Source organism: Dinoponera quadriceps, unplaced genomic scaffold (genome assembly GCF_001313825.1).
Source record: "Dinoponera quadriceps isolate SergipeBrazil2010 unplaced genomic scaffold, ASM131382v1 scaffold163, whole genome shotgun sequence".
NCBI lineage: Eukaryota > Metazoa > Arthropoda > Insecta > Hymenoptera > Formicidae > Dinoponera > Dinoponera quadriceps.
The window spans coordinates 2,112,173-2,132,840 of record NW_014554384.1 but is presented as its reverse complement, the minus strand read 5'-3'; the positions used below and the strand labels follow the sequence as shown (position 1 = coordinate 2,132,840).

At 41.5% G+C, this 20,668-nt stretch overlaps 1 protein-coding gene and 1 pseudogene across 1 annotated transcript; both read left to right on the top strand.

Moving 5' to 3' along the window:
- The first annotated feature begins 12,269 nt into the window (after positions 1–12,269).
- Positions 12,270–13,617, top strand: LOC106747676 (annotated as a pseudogene).
- A 4,030-nt stretch (positions 13,618–17,647) lies between these two features.
- Positions 17,648–18,958, top strand: LOC106747671. The gene has a single exon (XM_014625431.1). The coding sequence runs from the start codon at positions 17,648–17,650 to the stop codon at positions 18,956–18,958; it is 1,311 nt and encodes a 436-aa protein (XP_014480917.1).
- The last annotated feature ends 1,710 nt before the right edge of the window (positions 18,959–20,668 follow it).

Here is a 20,668-nt window from a genome sequence, read left to right as displayed (position 1 = left end):
TTTCACTTATACTAATATAGGTGTAAATAACAAAAATTTTTTCGTAATGTTGGATTTTGCGTTGACATAACTTTTATTTCAACGCGGAACATTCGTCGAAATTATCACTTATATTATCAACAGCCAACGATAAAAAATGAAAGTAATTAATCCAAAAATCTCGAAAATTTTTCACCAGAGAATTTCTAACTTGAAAATATTTACGAAACTGCCGAAACTAGTTGATCTAACAATTTATATGGCGACTCTTTGAGGGTGATATCGCGATCTTCGTCTGACGGAATGCAAACTTCATCCCAGATCCTTTCATCTCAAAAGTTTGTGCTGCTCAAGGAAGCAATGTCGACTCAGGGATCGACTCTATATTTCACATTAGCACAACTCCATTATTATTTAACAGCGAAAGATTTCTCTCGGACCTGTGACATCATCTTGGGACACGTCGGTTCACGAGATATCCCGAAGTCACCAAAACGTCCCGATATTTCACCGATATGGACGTCCCGCGAGGTTTACGTTCCTCGTTTGAAAAATCGTGTTTCGCTCGAGCTTTTCGAAGGAGAAGGACGGCCTATGAGGGTCGTGCCCGCGGAGTCGTTCCAATTCCCCAAAAGATGGAAAAGCAAGCCAAGATTCCATCGGGAGAGCCGTCGTGCTCTCTTTCTCCCTCTCTTTCTCTCTCTCTCTCCCCCCTTCTTTCACTTCCCGCTTTGCCGATCTCTTTATTTCCCATTCTCTTTCGGGATTCGGGCTTGAAAACAGCAGGAGTGGAGAGAGGGGGGGGGAGGGTGTTCACCAGCGTCGAAGCGAAACTAGAGACCGACTCGATGTCTCCGCCGCGACGCGGCGGAATTCGCGAAGGGTGGAACGTAATTCCCTCAGGAATCCGCCGCCGCGGATATACGTCTGCCGGAGCTGCGGAAATATTGCGTGGCAACAAATAAGAATATGTATCGCACGTTTTTCGCGAGTGTCTCAGTATGAACGCCTGCCGCCGCCGACGTCTTCCTCTCCCGTATCTAGAAGGCAGGCGAGTGGTCGTGGGCGCGCGAAAATTCGGGAATCGAGTTCGCATGCGACGATTTTTCTCCACTCGCTACTCGTAATTCAGCGGATCCTTCACGGAGGGCTCCGCCCGTAAATGCTCCCTGAGTGATTCATGCACGTTCGTGATACATATCATCTCCGAGAAATTTGCGGGTTTTGCAGACACACGTGTCCCCCTTTGATCTTTCCTGAATTTCAGCTTCTCATTTCTTGATCCACGTGTTCGCCTTGTTGCGCCTGTTTTTAGGATTCCTCTTCGGATGATCGGTACAATCGGTTAGTTTTATCTCACAAAAAGGCTCTTATTTATATTTTACTTTAATATTTATATTTATTAATATTTATATTTATATTTTAATATTACTCGGGTGACTTATATTTTAATTACATTATTTGGATAAATTTTATTCGTTTTGATCAAGTGAATATATTTTACTTGGATCAATCAAATATTGATTCGAGTGAAAATTTGCTAAGGAATATTGAAGTAATTATTTACTTAAATTTTTCTCTTTTCTTCTGTATATATATATAAATGTGTATATATGTATTTCGAATATTACTATAAGTTATGAATTTAATATCATTGTATTTTCAAAACAAAATGGTCAATATTTCTGAAATTTTTGCACGATGTCTGCATATTAACTTTTAATATCATAATAGTTTTTCATTAAAATCTTATTTTTAGTTTAGGAGATATATTACAAAAGAAATAAAAAAATCACGCCAATCTCTCTAGAAACACGTATGAAAAGTATCAATTTAGTTACAAATATCTCAGCTCTCGAGTGGTCAGTTTTTTCCTAATTGCTCGAGCAGTTAGATAATATTCCATTGTATATGTAATATTTCATCTCGTGGAACTTATTTCACCCCTTTAACGCATCAGAATTGCGAAAATCAACGTTCGCACGTCGCTCGAATCGCGTCGTCGGAGCGGTCGGTGTCTATTCCTCGGAATTTCGCGTAAGGATGACTCGACTTACCGAACTCATATTTTACATGCTCTTTCTCGAACATTCTTCCCCGCAAACCCGGTCGTTCTGACGACGTTGCGATTTACGACGGGGCGACAGGACGACGGTGACTAGCCAGAAATATCCCAGGGCGTTCGCGTTGTCAAACTTCGGCCGCGCGTGCCGCTGCTTTACGTAATACTAATTAGTTACGGGAAAGCGTTAATGCACGGGCCGTGTTTCTTCCAGAAATTCTTCGTCTAACGAAGCTTAATTAGTCGGATCATTAGCCGCGGCGTGTCTCGGGTACGTTAGATCCTTTCTTGGTACGCCCAGCTCTAAATTTACTTCGCGGAGTAATAGTCGAGGTCTCCCTCTTCCCGCGCACTCCCCCCCCCTCCCCCTTTCTTTTCCCCCTTTTTTCAATTGCGTTCCCTCCCGCGCGGACCTCGCAGTCCACCAGTGGCGATTAACGACGCGAGCACTTAGAGCCCTCTATCGATCATCGTTAATATTTATATTTGGGTTTTAGCGTCGCGAGACACCCGCATGAAATATTTATCAGGCCTCGAGGCCGCGCGCGACTCATTAATAAATCTCGCTTAGCCGCGGACTCGAGTCCCGCTCGTGGTATTTATTAATCCGCCCGCCATTATTACGGGCGCATCCTCTCTCGCGCGCTCATATAGTGGTTATTACTATCCTATCGACTGCCCCGTTCGAGCTAATGGCCCGCGTTGTAAATTACACCGGGGCCGGCACTTAGCTAATCGCCGATAAAAGTACATTATTCTTCGCGTTAACCTTTATCGAGCTTATCTTGTCCTTCGATTTATTAGATCGTAACTCCGCTTCCGGCATGGCAACGCGAGATGGCCGCGTTACTCACTTATTCACTATGCCTTCGTAAATAGCGTTACATCGATCTCTCGGTTAACGTCCTGCTTGTACGCGCGTCGCTCGTTAATTCGTGAACAACGGCAACTCGGGAAAGTGACCGAGTGGCTCGAGCTTTTCACGTGCCCGATAATTTCTCGAGCGAATGTTCGCGAACGAATGTTTTCACAGGGGGAAAAGTCACTATTTATCCTGAGTCGAAATTTTTCTCTCGCTCTTAGAACTCAATCTATCAATATTTAGAGTGTAACGTCTACTTTGGCACTTTGAGCAGACAGATGAACCTCCTTTGATTCCACTCGACCTGCAGCTTCCGCGTTTAAAGACGCTGAATTTTCTCCTGGCTTTTTCGAATTTCCATTTTTCGAGGCCCCCCTTTCGAATCGTTAAGTGGAAAATTGTTCGCTGTCCACTTACACTGGTCGATAAATTTTGTACCACAAATTGTATCTATTTTGGATTTTAATTTTCTTCTACTGATGTTTATGTGTTGAGATAGAAAATGACAGTAAAAAATTATTTAGTTACAGTTCAGGAAACATGGAATATATTTTAATTTTTGTAAATTAATAATATGAGATATGACATTAAAATAAGAGAATATATTTTTATTGTGATCTTTTATTTTTTTATGTTTCATGCCGCCCGAAAGTCTAACATTTTTTTGGAATGTTATATTATTTTGTTTGTTTTTGAATGTTACATTAGGCGTCTCTCAACGGTCTAGAAGTAAAAAACATTATAATAAAATAAACAGAAATAGCCTTATCTTCCTACAGGAATTAAAACACATGTCTTATTCATAAACTTTTCCCAGACTGTTATACATTCTATTTAAAAATTTTTAGCTGTAGGAGCTAATTCTTTCTTTCCGTTCGGTATTACGTGATACGCAAAGCTCGACTCGAATCTAAAAGAAATCTCTCGTAGTTCTCCGAAATCCGCGAGCGCTGACGGACTGAGATCGAGAGCAAAATTCCGGCTCGTACGACGTGTGTCAAACATCGTCTTTCCGCGTCTCAACGAAAGATCGCGCAAATCGTTGATCTTTTTCCCGCGCGAATGGAATATTACGCCTACCCAAAGAGCGATGCGAGCGGGTAACTGCGCGGGGAGTGCGGGGGTTGTTCGTGTCGTCGAGGAAAAACACGTCATTGCGTCCCGCTCTTTCCATACGTCGAACGCAAATGTTAGTTTTCCATCTCGCGATTTCAGTTGATCGACGCCTCTGCAAACTCAATTTGCCGCGATATCTGACGCGCGTCCGCGCGCCATCGGCATTTAATTACACACGCGCGACTCGCTCACGATAGCATAATACTGCTTTCCTTACATTTACATAATTATTGCATATCGCAACGAGCACTGATGAGTGCCGTCTATAGCGCGTCGCACCCGATATAATATTCCTTCTCGTGTCGCTTAACGGTAAATTTGTGCTGATTCTCCGACGCTTCATCGACGCCTCACATCCGTTACGTCGCGAGCTTCAGTCCCATTTCGGGAATCCCGAACTCGTGTGTTTTCGTGATTTCGGTAGGAAAGTGGCGGTAGGAAAGCACCGTGTGCCCCCGTGTGTCAAGCGTTTCCAAACGCTCCGGTGCACTGAGCATCCTTTTGCTGTGAGGGGATTCGTCATCTAGCCGAAAAATGGTAAAGACGATGTAGATGCTGCTGGAGATTACTTTTAGTTACCGTTGATTAAAGTGTATTCCGTGTTTGTATAAGTGAGCGTTGGTTTTGATTTAAAAAGGCCGGTAATTAATTTGTTCGCTTGACAGTAGTGTGCACACGCGGTGTGGGTTTCCGAGCGCAACCTTCATCACGCTCGGTCGTGCGGGATTTTATTGAGGCCTCCGTCCGGCCTCATCCATTCTAATGACGGGAATAAGCGCTACTACCGTCGATCGGATCGACGTGATAACGGCGCGATCGGATCGACAACGAATCCGGATAATCGGTCGGCGCTTTCACAGCAGTTTTCGCCCCGTATATATAGCTTTTCAGCCGCGTCATCGCGCCGCACTTAGGATTAATTGCATTGTTGCGGCGCAAGGCGGACAGAAGCGGTCGGCTCGGGCCGAGCTTGATGACGCTGAAATAGAAGAGGAAAGGTGAGAGCGGCCGTTCGAAAGGGGTTGCGGAACGGCGGCCGACTGATCTGATTATGTTAATGCACAGCGGGCTCTCCCGATTGATAATTGCATCGGGGATCGCGAATGCGCGGAGAGGCTCGAATGGCATTCACGGCTACGTCCCGCGGTTGCTCCCGCGAGTGATTATCTATGCTAAACGCCTGGCTCGTTAATTGCTCGAGCGCGCGCGCACGTCCGTTCCGCGGTCGAAAATGGGTCGCCCAGCCGCGGCCTTTTTTTCTCTTCTTGCCCCGGGAGAAAACATTCGTCGATGCGCGCCGGTCTAATCTGGCTGGTGCATTCGTTGCATTTGTTCGACCGAATCGTTTTTTCCTCCTCTTCGTTCGACCAAAAATCAGGGATTACTCACTTAGAGTGACTCGGCGAAACTCAGATTAAACTAATCGATGAGTAATCATTTCTTCAGCTTCACCATCATAATCATCGTAATCGTGATGACCAGACATTGTACCCACACAGTGAAAAGAGTATTGTGTATTGGAAACAGTCCGTCGAAATTGTTGTGTTACTTTAACATGAGGGATACGTTAGAATGTACGCAAGTAGAAATTAAATCAATATATTCACCTTGTTAAAGTAACACAAGGATTTGGGTGGACCATTCGTTACGCGAAATATTTCGCTGTATATTCACAGTGACTCACTATATGATGTGATAGTGTGCAGAGAAAACAGTCTGTTTGGCCGACACGGAAATCGAGTGATGCCAACAAGATTTAATTTCTGATGTATATATTATGTTAAGATTAAGTCGTTTGAATTTTTTTACAAATGAGCGTGTAGTAATTTCTATGACTGATATTGCAAATATTATTATTATTAATATTATTACTATTACTATTATGTTTACTATTATTATTATTATTGAACTATTCGATATCTATTCGAGATCACCGAGACGCTTATCGGCCAGTATGACGAATCGGCGAATCAACCGTTGAAATTATGATGCGTTCCGGTGCCGATAATTCGCGACGGTACGCTCACTCGGCTGAGAACTGCCAATTTTTCAAGTGGGACGACTTGTTCATTCGTGGTAGCACGTACTCGGCATTGAATTCGTTCGGATAATTGAACGCCGAATTAATCTTGTCAAAGAGCGGATACGTCTGCGCGAATTTCAAGTCTCGGAACGTTCGTGCGCGGCTCGAACGCGTACGTATTTAACTTTGGAGATCCGGGACGAAGTTACAGAGACGAATGGCGTACGATGAAGTTTACGTCCCGGAAAAATCGACGTCGAATTAATCGAAGATGAAAGGAGCCCCGCGCGCCGAGTATCGCGCGCGAAACTCCATCGCGCGGGAAATTGGACGAATTGAAGGCAATTCGAGCATTTAATTGGTTGTCACCGGGGGCGAAACGTGGCGTAAAATTCATCGGCATTTTTTATGGTACCTCCATCACCCATAGTGTGTATATGTGTGTATGTATGTATGTGTGTGTTTAAAAACGCCCGGCCTTTGTCGGGCGTGAACGAAAATTACGAGACAGCTCGCATAATAAGCCGGAAGGACGCGTGGTGGTGCGTAACCAATCGGGCGCGGCGAATAGCGGCGTTTTATCGCCGAGAATTACAGTAATCGCCGCTAATTCGCCCGTTTAATTAGTCACCGGCGGGAGAAGTAAGCGATAAAATTGTACGCCCATATGTACGCGCATGCACCGTTTACGCTATTATGGAGCGCGCATCGGGCGATATGTTTGTTCGGATTCCAGCTTAAAATTCTGTGTACGCAACGATTTACCGCGCGATCGTTACCGCGATTTTGCCGATCGGCCGATACGGCGTGTATAAAATATCCGACGTTAAATTAGTCGTGGAATGCTCGCTTGCAACATACGCTCAATCGGAGCAGGGAACGAGGCGGAGGAATAATCCCAATTACGCAAATGATCGCGAAGATACAATTAGGTGGCGCGTCGAGTGAGGAAAGAAACGTGAAATATGAAACGAAGGCGCAAATATTATACACTGAGAGAAATCTCACTAAAATTATAGTCATTCTTGGCAACTCCGCTTGATCTTTTTCTGATTTTAATTCCAAAACATACACGGAAAAAAACAGTCCGGTTGGCCGGTCACAGAAATTGGATAACACCAATTAAATTTAGCAGTGAGATATGGAACAACCAATTACGTGGTTGCTGCAACCACAGTAACCACAATTGTTGAGTGACTTATGTTACAGCAGTGACGTATTCGGTTGCTCCGACCAGATTTTCCCGATACCTTCAACTACAAATGTTTCAATGGCAACTGCACCGTTTGATCGGCTTGGATAAAATGTCTCGCGATCACAAACATGAAATCAGTCGTAGCCACTTGCCGGTAACTGCGAAAGCTGTTTTATTATACTTCCTACGGTTTTTCTCGGGCTGTCATTCATTTTATTTACACGGTCGCTCTCGTCTCATCACGATGATTGGACGGCAAGCAGCGAGTCCAACTTATTGTCATTAACACTGTAGTAACGTTTACTAAAAAAATTCCTCAACTATTTTTGCGAAATGTAGAAATGAAGAAGGGATATTGTTGTCCCTGAAAATAACGATCTTTTTCTCTCAGTGTAATTGCTATGACGATAATAATAAGTATTTTCATCCTCTGTTTTGTGTATAAATTAATATTTATTTACTCTATGTTCGCATTTCATACGCGTACTTACGCGCGTTCATCCCTTTCATCCCATTCGGTGTCTCGGAGAAGTTGGCTCGTTTCCCGACGTGTCCGGGGCAAGAATTATTTTCACGAAAACCGACGAAGGCCTCTCTTGTTGAACGGCGACATCGAACCACGGTGAAAACGCGGGGAAAAACGGTCGTTTCGTGCGTACGCACGGGAGCACGTGCAACCACCGACCGCAGGAACCGCTCTCTGTTTTTCCAATCCCGGGTTTGACTCGCGCATTAATTCGCCCTCCGTACACAATTCTTCTACCGCCAGCGGGCTCGCCGATTCCGAATGCAAAACCCGCGCGAATCGAAGCAATCAGCGAGTGGCGATGTTTGCGCAGTTAAGTTCGACAACAATCCTCGCGCATTGTTGCGGCGTGTTCTCCCTACCATATTTTCTCTCCGTTCCCCACCTTTTTCTCTCTTACTTTTGCTCGTATATTCGCGTGTACACACACACACACACACACACATATATAGAGCGTGTCAAAATTAACATGCGGCGGTCGCTCACCTCTCGGCAAGTTTCAAGTCGATTCTCCCTGATACGTCATCGGGTCGTAACGACCAGACACGTTATTAAAGTCGCGTTTTCGCGTCTAAAGCGACCGCTGAGAAAATTCTACGTTCACTCGAACGAAGAATGCATCAAACAATATTTTATTATATAATATAATTTTATTATGTAATAAATTATATTATACTTTATTATTTAACAACATTTATTCGCTACAACAGCACAAAATTTGCTGCCTTCCGAATTACTTGTCCCCGTGTACCACATAGAAGAAAAAAGGATATAGCAAAATTGAATCAACCCAAGGAGATGTAATATTTTATTGACGGCGTTAGCTACACTGAAACTTATTCTACGAAAACATTGGTCATACTTGTAACTCCAGAAGCGAGCGATAAGATTGAAAATTCGCGTTCGAACGTTGCTCCTCACCGGAGACGAATATCAATATGCGCAGGTGACTTTTAACGCAACCTGTATACGAGGCAACACACAGGAGTTCCCAATTTTTTCTCGTACCGACGGTACCGCGCGTCGTCTCCGGCTGCGTTGGACTCGTTGTTGCGAACTGTTTAGCCGAATCAATCTCCCGTCCGCACGCGTCCCGCTCGCCGCCCACGTGGGAGGAAATAATTAAAAGTTAGTGTTTGCTAAACGAAAGCAATCGGCTGCCCATCAGCGGCAACAACCGGATTCAATTATAAACCCTGACTCGCCCCGCGGCTGTCGCGCTTTTTTTCCTCTCCCGGCTCGCTCACTCGCTCGTTCGTTCGCCTACCAGCCGCGCGGATGTTAACCGGCGTCCAAGGACGAGAGAGGGTTATGGCTCGGCCTTCGACCTATCACCTCGTTCCTGTCCATCCGGCTTTCTTTAATTGGAAATCCACCTGACAATGGCGCACCTTTCGTGCTTCGTCGTCGCCTCATCCGCCTCTCGAAGCCTCTCGATATCTTCCTCCCTACTTCCCTCCCTCTCTCTCTTTCTCTCTCTCGACCGGAGAATGGGACTCCTTTTCCCGAAGACTCGAAATCCGCGAGGCAGATACTCCGCGGATCTCCGGCGACCATTCAGGACCAACTCTCGGACCGATTTCTCGGCCTGCGCGCAGATTACCGGAAAATTTTCCCTCCAGGCGGTCCTCGCTCGCTTCATGCGAACTGAGGAGACTTAATCTCTGCTTGGATCGAGTAGATCTTTAATCTCCAGCCGGCGGAAAAAAAGGAAGCGCGAGGCTCCCCCTCTTCCCCGTAGACATCGGGGAGATTAAAAGCCATGGCGACGAGAGACGGCCTCTGCTTTCTTAGCGCGGCGGGTCAATATTCATGGATCACTTCGTTATCGGCGGTAACGACTCTCCTTCTTTTTTTTTTCTTTCTCTCTCTCTCTCTCTCTCTCTCCTCCTTCTCTTCCTCTCCCCCTTGTTCTTTTTTCTCCTATGTCCCACCGATCATATTTCCAATTAGAGCGAGAATTAACTTTTAATCCGCGCAAAGCGATCCGGCGCGGAGAACGCGGTTTGATGGTGTTTTATTGATTGCGCGGCGCGATATCAGGCGGGGATAAAATTCTCATTAAGTTGGAATTATCAACTTGGCGAAATCACAGGCTCCGGAGGGATTGAACGTTCGCCAGGCGTTGATTGTAAATCGGTGCTTGATGCGACGCGCGTTAAAGAAAAAAATTCACCCGACGATCCCGATTTCTCTTCCCGGCGGGACAACGAGGGAAATTCCAGCGCGACTCTTCCAGCGGCGCGGAAAACGCTCTCGATATTTCGCATCGGATTCATGAAGCGAGGCTGAAACTGCGCGAGTCGAATCTTTCATTCGTCCTGCAATTTCCGTCCTATGGAGTTGGAATTCGGCGTCGTGTGCTGAAGCGGCAGGAGCACAAAACGACGCGGCCGTCGTCTGTCGTGCCCGATGAAAATCGCGTCTCGCGGCCGAAAGAAGGATCGGGATAATGCGAGCGGGACGGAGAGACAAAAAATATATTGGACAAAACACGGCGCGTGCCGTCGATCTATCATCAATCCGTCGCGAAATCTGGGAATCCTGCCGGATGAGGGTAGCGCCGAGGGGATCAAAGGACACGTCCAATTATCGGCTGTCACAAAGTACTCGAGAGTAATGGTGCGAGTGCAACGGCCCTCTCATGGCGCGAGTTCCCTCCTCTCCTTCTTCATCCTCCTCCTCCTCCTGCTACGAACTCAACTTCGACCTGGATCACTAGGATTTTCGTCCGTTCTCGTCGCCCGACAGTGACGAACGAGAGCAGCCTCGCGGTCGGGCTCGCTAAAAAAATGGGAAGTTTGTCACGTTAATGCCGATCTAATTTAGCACCGTGTAACATTGATTTAATATCATTCGAGAAATTCGGTATTATTGGTAATTATCGCTTTTCCGTTGCTTTCCGAGTAATATATGGAGGAGAGGATGCCTTATACCATAAGAAGTTGACTAATCGCAATCGATTATTCTTCTCACATTCGATTGTGATTGGTCAATTGGTTTCGGCTTAGGGCTTAAAGCTTAAATCTTACACGTTAAATTCTCATTGTAGACATTGCTTTACGATGGATACTAAACAAATGATTCCATAAGTAATCAGATTTCACCACCTTATAGAGATATTAAGAGGGGTATCACTCGTATCTACAAAAATGATAAAATATCATTTTTTTCTCTATATCTGTATAATTTCCTTGTAGAAAGAGAGAAACAGTTGTACGCTTGCGCTTTTTTACGGTATTTTTGTTTCATTTATACATTCATACCATTTGTTTAATATTTAATTTCCACGTAAATGCCCGTACAGCGAATTTTCATAGTGAGTCGATTCACGAATAAAAACAACTGAAATTTTCACTCACCTCCTTCTGCGCGGAAACCGCCTAAATGCAACTGTTATTTTGTCAGCGGGCTTGTGCGTGCTCGCGAAAACGTCGTCTACCACGAAATATTGGATTACACAATAACATTATACTTTCAAAAGGGCCACATGCAAAATTCATTGACACAACCGCACCCGTTGACGAGTGACTCGATTATTCCATTTTCGCCGAGCACTTTTTCGCCGAGTCGCCGAGGGGCCGGACGAATCGCCGATTGCAGTTTAACCATTTACATTTGCTCGTAGCCCATGAACGTCACGTAAATAGCAAATACGTCCCATTTGTTGCTTACAAAATTCGCTGAATAGGCATACAGAAAACGCGTTCTCGTCGATCGCACGCCGACGTGCACGAGCGAACGAGCAGGCGCTTTTAAAGGCACATGCGAATAGGCTCGCCAATGATGAGCGGGCGGCGCGATGATTTTAAAACGCAACGATGAATCGCGACATCCGATGACTGAGAAATAAAATCTCGCTCAATAGCTGTCGATTTTTCATGATGTCGTAAATAAACGAGGAGGTTGCATACGCCGATAAAACTGTGAAACGATTCTGTCTCAAAAATGAATCGCTACCGGCGTTAAAATCTGTCGACTTGACAGTCATATTAGCACTGATATTTAATAAATATATAAAAATTTTTAATTATATGAATGAGAGAGAGAGAGAGAGAGAGAGAGAATAAGTACATAATAAATTGTCAAATTTGTGTATCATAATTAATCCAACAATCAATTAATTTCAACCAACAATAAATATGAGTATAAACTTTTACACATATGTGATACTAATATATAGTACAGTATGCCTTTTATCCTATGTCTCAAGTTTATTCGACATTGTTATTATGACATTGTACTTGGTAATAGTCATATATGTAGTTCGTTACATATACATATTTCCAGTCGCAATAAGAAATATCAACAATTCCCAAAGCACACAGAAACGTTCGCAAATATTGGAGTAGTGTCCTACGGACAATTGCCAAGTGAACATCCATATTAAGTATACAGATTTTTGTTTCATTCGTTAAAATACCGAAATTTGTGATTTTTTCCCAAAGTTGATATTACAAATAAAATATTCGTAAGTTCTGTTATGCGCATATATTAATATGACAAATGGTGAATACATATCGTGGAAAAATGCCGTCTGTATGTTACAATCAGTTTTTCCGTCCGAACATTTATCACGTTTGCAAATTGAAAATGAAGGCGATTTGATATACGTTCAGTGCTGTATGATTTTGTACCGCAGCGAGAAGCATCAAATGTATTGACCACAACATATGGACACCTGCGTAATTATAGCAGAGTTATTAAGAGATAATCTGCAATTGGTTATTGGCAGTCTAACATTTACAGGATGGATCGAATCAAGAAAAAAATTCCTGCGATCAGTGAAGCCGTGTCTGCCACATCAATTACAGCCGTACGAAGAGCAAATGTTCAAGTTTGCAAGATCATATTTGTCACAAACAGACTGAACTTCGTCGACTTGCGGCATCTGCTATTCCGCCAACTATCGCATCGATCACGTCAATGAGTTTAAACTGTCATTGAGTCAGCAGTTGCCAACAGTTTATTTTTAGTTTCATCTTAGATCTCGTAGGTATCGATCTTTCACTGGAGGAACGATTAATGCTGAAGTTCTTGGATTTTCCTGATAAAAACAAAATTTTCTGTAACACGATAATATTTTTTACACAATATATAATAGAAGATAGGAAAAGTCGCGGTTGTGTTGACAAATAGCTTAGTTACATTCCTACTGATTATATATCAGAATATTTATTAATGAGATGAAAAAGACAAATTTATCTTGGGAATCTATAATAGAGATTAATAGAGACGTCTGAATATATCTTTATCATTCATATTTTAGCTACAAACGCCATCGACAACAAGGATCTGCCAGCTTCGAAATTGTTGTTACATTATTTCCACGTGACATAAGAGTACTTATAATTATAATAATAGAGTCAGAATTACTGTCCTGAATTTCGTGAAAATATTGTTTGTATTAAGTATTGGTTGTATTAAGTGCAGAATGCGTAACTAGAAGTTAATTTTTGAATCATATTTTGTATAATTCAAATGGGAATGTAAAATACCAAATATGATCGTAGGATTTCAAGCGGAACTTAGTGAGAAGGAGATATGGCTGGAATCTATAAAAGTAATACAGCCTCAGAATTGTCCATTACTTTCAACTGCTAAATCGTTAATAGAGATGCATCAAAATGTATCAGAGATAAATAGAATAGTCGATAAAATAATAAATTCTGTTCTTTTCAATCAAAATGAATATATTACTCTTAGACCATACAGAGACTTTCAAACTAATGATGTGTTCTTTCATAATAAATATGTAATAATCTTCAAGAATTTAAATGACTTTAGCCAGCCAATTGGAGATTATAACAACTTTTCTGTGGGATTTTGTCATCATTTGCGAACATTATTATAAACGATACGCAAAGTAGGTTACTTTCACGAATAAATTAACCATTTCTTAACGAATCATTCAAATTCCGAATGTAGATGTGTATTTTTATTTTCTATAAAGGTGTAAAATTACTTCGTAAAATTTGTGTACTGTGATTATTCCAATGAATTTTGACTAATAATTGATATTAGCACAAATGATCGTAAACGTCGTATGTTTCAAGTTTATTCGCGATGTATATTTGATAATGAATTTTGGTAAGTTAGTTACATCTTCAGTTACAAACTGAAATGTCAACATTCCCGAGGCACGCGGAAACGTTTGTAAACACTTGAACAGTTTCTTCCAAACAATCGCTGAGATGACGCACAAATATGTTATTGTATACGTATGACATACGTATAACATATATATAGAATTCCGTCTTTTTCTTTGAGATGAAGAGCTTTCGAACGTTATACTTCCAAAGTGATATCATAAACTATTAATAAACTAGTAAACACGTCAATGGCATATTGATACAGCCGAAGTGTTTAAATATTGTGGACCACGCATGCCCGACCGGTATCCATTAGTTTCTTATCCGGAACACTTGTCACGTTGGCAAATCGAGAAACGTAGATTTCGAAATTTTCGTACAAAGTGCAATACATACAGAGACAGAAGCCTCCAACAATCTAACGATATTGTACCAACATTTTCCAAACTTACTCGTTAGTTTGAAGGTGGCAGAACTGAGAGAAAATAAGAGAAAGAGAGAGAGAAAGTGACAGAGGAGGGGGGGGGAGGCAACATTATCTATCAATCTCCGAGAGTACAGTGGAAAAAGGGCAGCTTTTCTAATTGCCGCGATCTTAGTGGCGCTCGCAACTTTCTGCCTTTCCTGCCGCGAGCGATCGAGTGGTCCGTTGGTGCCGCGTGGATCGATAACGAGATCAAAATAAGCGGGGCTTCCTCTCTCTCATGAAGGAGCTTTGCGTCGGGCTCGCAAGCCGGCACGAGATTTAAACGCTGGCACGTGACAATGTCAAAGGGGTTACGCGAGATGGAGACGGAACAAAGGCTTTCCCGGCACGTGTGCAACGTGCGCGAAATCTTATCGTTATGCAACCGACGCAGAGTGCTATCATAGATCGTAGCTGGGTAGGTAGGTGGGTGGGTAGCTAGCTTGCTGGATGTGTAAGAGATGGTTTCCTCGACGTCGGAGGCAGCCGACGATGCGACCGAGTAACGAGAGCCGTAGATCAGGCTCAAGTCCTCCGCCGCGCGGCTCTTTCTTTCGGGGATTTCGTCGAAGCGCCGTAGAATTATAGACTCTTTCGAGGCGGCGCGCGCCGAGAGAGAATGGCCGGCGGAGTCTCAGACAGCCCGGTTGGTAGCCGGGCTCTCTTCTTTTGGCATCGCGTCCTCTCGTCGGAGAGAACCGACTGGGAACGCGCCACTAACTGAGCGGCTATTATTGCCGCCGCTCGTGGAATCCGCATCGATTTATTAGGGAATTCTGTACGGGCTGTTTCGCGAGAAATCGAACCGTTAAGCAACCAACGAGCCCACCAATCGGACGTTGGTGGAACTCATGGACGAATTAGATTCGCGCCGATTTACATTCGGAGAAATAACTTAGCGCCGGCAGTTAAATCCTCACCGGTGGTGTAAATAACGCTCGCGGAACGATCGCGCACGGAACGATCAATGTTGCGTCGGGGAGTCACATTTGCGGGGAGAAGCGCGCTTCTCTGATGACTCGGTATGGCGCTCACGGGAAACAACCTCTGGAAAAATGGAACGGTGTTCGTTCGCGTTGACGCTATCAACAGCTCGTCGATTAATAGAACGGACGATCTTTACGGTTGCGTCGTTGGTCGTCTCTGTTCCATTAACGGTCGAATAGAAGTTACAGACCCAGCTTCGCTAATACACTATTTTACCTTTTTTTATCTCCGCCCCCACCCCCTCCAACCCTCCCCTCCATCCATCGTCCTCAGGCGATAGCCCCAACAGCTACTGTAAAGTCGTGAAGAAGACGTTTCCAATCTCGATCTTCAAAGAGTCCGTTAAAACTCCGGTTATTTTCCTCCGCCGCCTCAATCGCGGCGCTCTCGAGAGCGCTCCGCTTCCACTTGTGCACCGCCGACGTCGTCGTCTAACTTCCGACGAAATCACCGGACGGCGATTCTTATCGCCCGATTGTTTATCGAAGGCACGCCGCACGATAGAGGAGTCACGTTTCAATTTCGCGCGGTTTTTTCCCCGTTCAAATCTCACCTTCTCGATTGGCGTACATACGGTCGAGTGGTCTTTGTCTTCATTGCGAAGACACAGGACGTATCATTTTTGTTTAACTGAGAGCCAAGAACTGAATATAATCCCGCGTGATCCTTTATGATATCGATTAAAAATCGCGCACTTCCGATCTCTGTCATTTTTTCCGCGTTATGCGTGATATCTCCCTAAATAGAAATTTGTTACTGACACGAGGCACTGGCCGATTTGTAGTGCAGTATTGGATGTCAGTACTGGTTTAATACCGGGATGATAGAAATAGGCTAGTATAGTAACAATATCGTAACAGTGACACAGGACACATCGTAACGGTGCTCGTAACTCGCTATCCTGTAACTGTGAACGACAGTGTCGTTACGTCGTCATTGCACAGATCCAACAAATGGCAGAAAAGCTCACACGTTGTTATAAGTTACAGAATCGGAGTACAGTACCGAGAATCAGTACTGTATTTGTCTATCAAAAATATTCTATAATACATAATTTTTAGAGTATTTATCTTAATCCGTCTCATACCCGAATTTCCCGGGTATAAATATTTACAAGATATTTAATGTCTATATTTTAAAAATATTTTATAAATATTGCGCGCTGTCTGGACCAGTACTGAGCCAATACCAAAACATGACGTCCGCTTTTCGGCAACTGAATACCTAATCCTGTGTTGGCAGACTATGCACGATTCCTACAAGGATCTGCAAGTAATTAGACTGATTCCCTCGGAATAAAGTCGTGAAGCTTCGCCTGTCCATGACGCGTCTCTCCCCGAAGGAGAAGTCCCGTTCTCTCGCGGATTCGACTTCGCGTTCGTTTTCGTGAGCGTACTGAAGACCGAGCGATGTCGCTTAATTTTAGCGCCAGTCAGGAACGACGAATGGCGGCCTGTGATCTCGACGGCACATATATTTCCGAGTGGTCGGAACGCGTCGACTGAGCCGCAGCGAACCATGACGCCACGCGTCTACGCCGGAATCACTCGGCACGTCGTTGGCGTGCCATAGTGAAGCAAGAAATTCACCCCGCGATTCACATCGATACAACACCATGATCCCTTACGGTAGTCCGCCCGTAAATTTCTTTCTTAGGAATCTTTTCGAATTTTAACAATGTATCAATCGAAACGCGATCTACGTGTATGTAAAATTAGAGAAATATTGAAGAGAAAAGCCATACCAAAGCTGAGATAATAGAAATCCAAGTTGATACTGTTTACTCGTGCCACAGGTATGAAAACAGCTTCCGATATTACGTTTTTGACTGTAGCAACTAAACTACTTTTACGGTTTCAACGAAAAACGAGGAAACGTTTAAAACTTCTTCTTTCAATGTCATTGTGATCAACTCCTGAATATTTTGTTTCAGACTACTAATCGTTAAATAACACTCTAATATTTAATTTATTTCATTTCCTAAACATAATGCTTTTAAAATTCTAACTTTAAGAAAATAAATGTCTTTTTACATGTTATATTTATATGTACATATTCCACTATGTGTTTAAACTTTATTAGAATATTCAATCTGAAAAATCATATTTGTAGCTTCTATTAGCTCCACTTTCAATTGAAATTGACAACAGTTCCCGATATTGGCCGAAACATACATAAACATATTATTATAGTCCTTAGTATACAGTCGAAGCGTGAACATCCATTCCGCGGAGCTGTATAGAAGATTTTATTATTGTCGCACACGTCGAGTTTTGCGCATTATTTCACAAGTTATATTACTAAAGAATTTTATTAAACGCTTAAAAAAGCACATCGGCATGAGCAACCCGAATATACAAGTGTTTAAATATCATGGACCTTATACGGTTGAATATTATAATCAGTTTTTCAACCCGAATACGTGTCACGTTTGTAAAACGGTAGACCGAGGTGATTTAATATTATGTGATCGGTGCTCTTTGATTTCTTACTGCAGCGAGAAACACAAAATAGAGCACCACACGGAACACGAGGAAATCTGCACAATTATAACGCGATTGGGCTTACAGAAAGACACGCGCAACTATAGCAACTGGCAACAATGGATTGAATCGAGAAATGAATTTATGGCAGCGATCCAACAGAATTTTCATCGTCCAATGAAATCGTATGAAAAGCAAATGATATTGTGGTCAAAATCGTGTGTTGTTTGTCACCAACAGACGAGACTTCAGACTTGCCAAAAGTGCTTCTCCGCTAATTATTGCGATGCACACGCGGGAGCTTTCACCAAAAAACATGATGCGGACAAATGCGAGCGATTAATGCGGTTGCTTAATATAGATATCGAAATTATCTCTGGTAATACAACTGGTATATCGTATGCATTTCTTGAGTCGGTTAATGAGAAGAAACATTTTGCAGAGATGCTTGAATTTTGTGTAGATTATGTGCTAATATCGAGGAAAGATGTAAATTGGCTCGCTAAAGACTACATTCTGTCTGATCACCTTTCAGGGCCACTGACAATCTATTCTGGGTTTAAAAGAAATAATATATTATTTTTTCTAAAAAAATCAAAAATTGTCATTCATATTGTAGCCGCGACCACGGTAGATAAAGATAGTTTACCAGCTTGGGAAATTTTATTACACCTTATACCTAAATTGACAGAATTAGTAATTTTTGTTGTAGGGCCGGATTTGACGTACTATTCGGATAAACATAAACTTTGTAAGCTTTGTTCGGATAGTAAAAAGTCATTTTCGTTTACTGTAATATCTATGTTGTACCATGATTATGCATCATCGCCTGAGCATTACATACGACCAAACTTAATCGTAGGATTTCATGCGGAATTTAATATGAGCAACATATGGTCGAAATCTATAAAAGTAATGGTCGAACTTTGTCCGATACTTTTAACTTCATCCGAAAAAGATGCTGGAAACAGCTTAGAAGAGATGAAAGATATTCTAAGCACCAATATAGAACCTATCTTTAATGGGAAAAATTATTTTGCTGGCCTTGCGCCACACAGAGACATAGAGACTGGTGATACATATTTTCGTAATGAACATTTAACTTTGCTCTCTGAATTAATCTGTGATAATGACACATCTGACGATACAATAAGTATCAGCGAATAATTAATAATCGTACTATCGTTTCGGTAACATTATTGTGACAAATAAAAATTAAATTATTGTTATTATTAAACTGCGAAAGTTTAAAATAAAGATTTTCCTTCTTTAATAGCAATTACACTGTTTTTTTATTACGAAAATATTACTCTGACAATAAATGTGACGATCTAATGATCATACTTTATATAGTGTGATTGACAATTAACCCTGTTAGCAAGAAATATTAAGTCAATCTTTTGAAACATTGTTTTTGTGTGGATTTTATAAACATTTTGAGCATAATATTTTATAAATGTTTTAAACTTGTTACTTGATAATATAATGTTGTTACTTGATAATATAATATTTCTAAATATTATAATGTAGAAATTATAGTGTAGAAATTATTTTTAATGTTTGGATCATATATTGTTTACAATAATATTATATACAACAATAAGAACTATACAGGGTGTCCGTCCATAAGTGTCCAGCTGAATATTTTGAAAAATATGTATTTTTGAAAAAAATGTTACACACAAAAGTTGTAAGATTTTATGTGACACATTAAATAGTAGTATTAGTATATGAATAGCGTTGTCAAAGTCATGTGAAGGTCACCAATTTCTTAAATAGAAATCTTCATTTTTTATTACATTCTTGTAGCTTATCTCGAAAGCTTTGCAAAACAGTATGACAATGTAGTTTTTTGTGAAGTACTTTTCGAGTTATGAAGCTTAAAAGTTACATTACTGCCGGCATTAGCATTACTCAAGTTGTACCATGTACACATTGTACGGATGGATTTACACCTCTTTTGTATGTCGTTCACATACATATACATATATTTATGTAGTAGCAGTCAATAGAAATTAAAATCATACTTAGTAAAAGTTTCTACCATGCATCGTTTACGAGATAATTAATATCTTATGTATTAAACTGATAAATTAGACTGTAAACTGATTGTTGAACTGGAGTGAAATGTCAAAAGTTGAAACAAAAAGAATAAACTTTAATTGATGAGACATTAATAAAATAGAATAGAATAAAATAGAATAGAATAGAATAGATGAAACATTTTTTAACACATAACACATTGCCCGAAATTACGACCGCCATGTTCGACACAGCATTCGGCGTTGTACAACATTTCTCAAAGTGTTAATTCTTTATGCTTTCTTTCATTATATTTTTCTTTCTTTATGGCGAAGATATAACATATTATCTTAATATGTTTTAATAATTATCTCTATTGATGATTTGCATATTTCAGTCGGTTTTCATTTAGACATTTACTTAAAAAATTTACTGTCAATCATAAAATATCATTAGACGATAATAGTAACATCAATGTCTGGGGAGAGTTGTCGTTCCCGTATTTACTTAGTTTTATTTCAGTATTATTTTTTATAATGTTATTTGTATTTTTTTTCGTAGAATGCTTCGTAGAATAAAATAACAAGAAAATACAAGAAATGCAAACAACGGAGCACAAATGAAGTGTTTTTATACGAACAAACATTTGAAGAGGTTATAAAAGGCCATTCCGTATAGAAATTTTCTCTGATATAATGGATTTTGATTAAAATATCTAAAGTTGTCCAAAAACAAGTTATCCGATCTCGATACTATTCCCATTCTTATCCCAATTCTTATTCCCATTCTTATCCCAAACTTATATTTTAGGATTTAATTGGAATCTTGTTTGATTTACTAAAATAATGATGGATT

Excerpts from the sequence above, each read along its gene's own strand:
- LOC106747671 (XM_014625431.1), top strand. The coding sequence starts at position 17,648 with ATGAGCAACCCGAATATACAAGTGTTTAAATATCATGGACCTTATACG.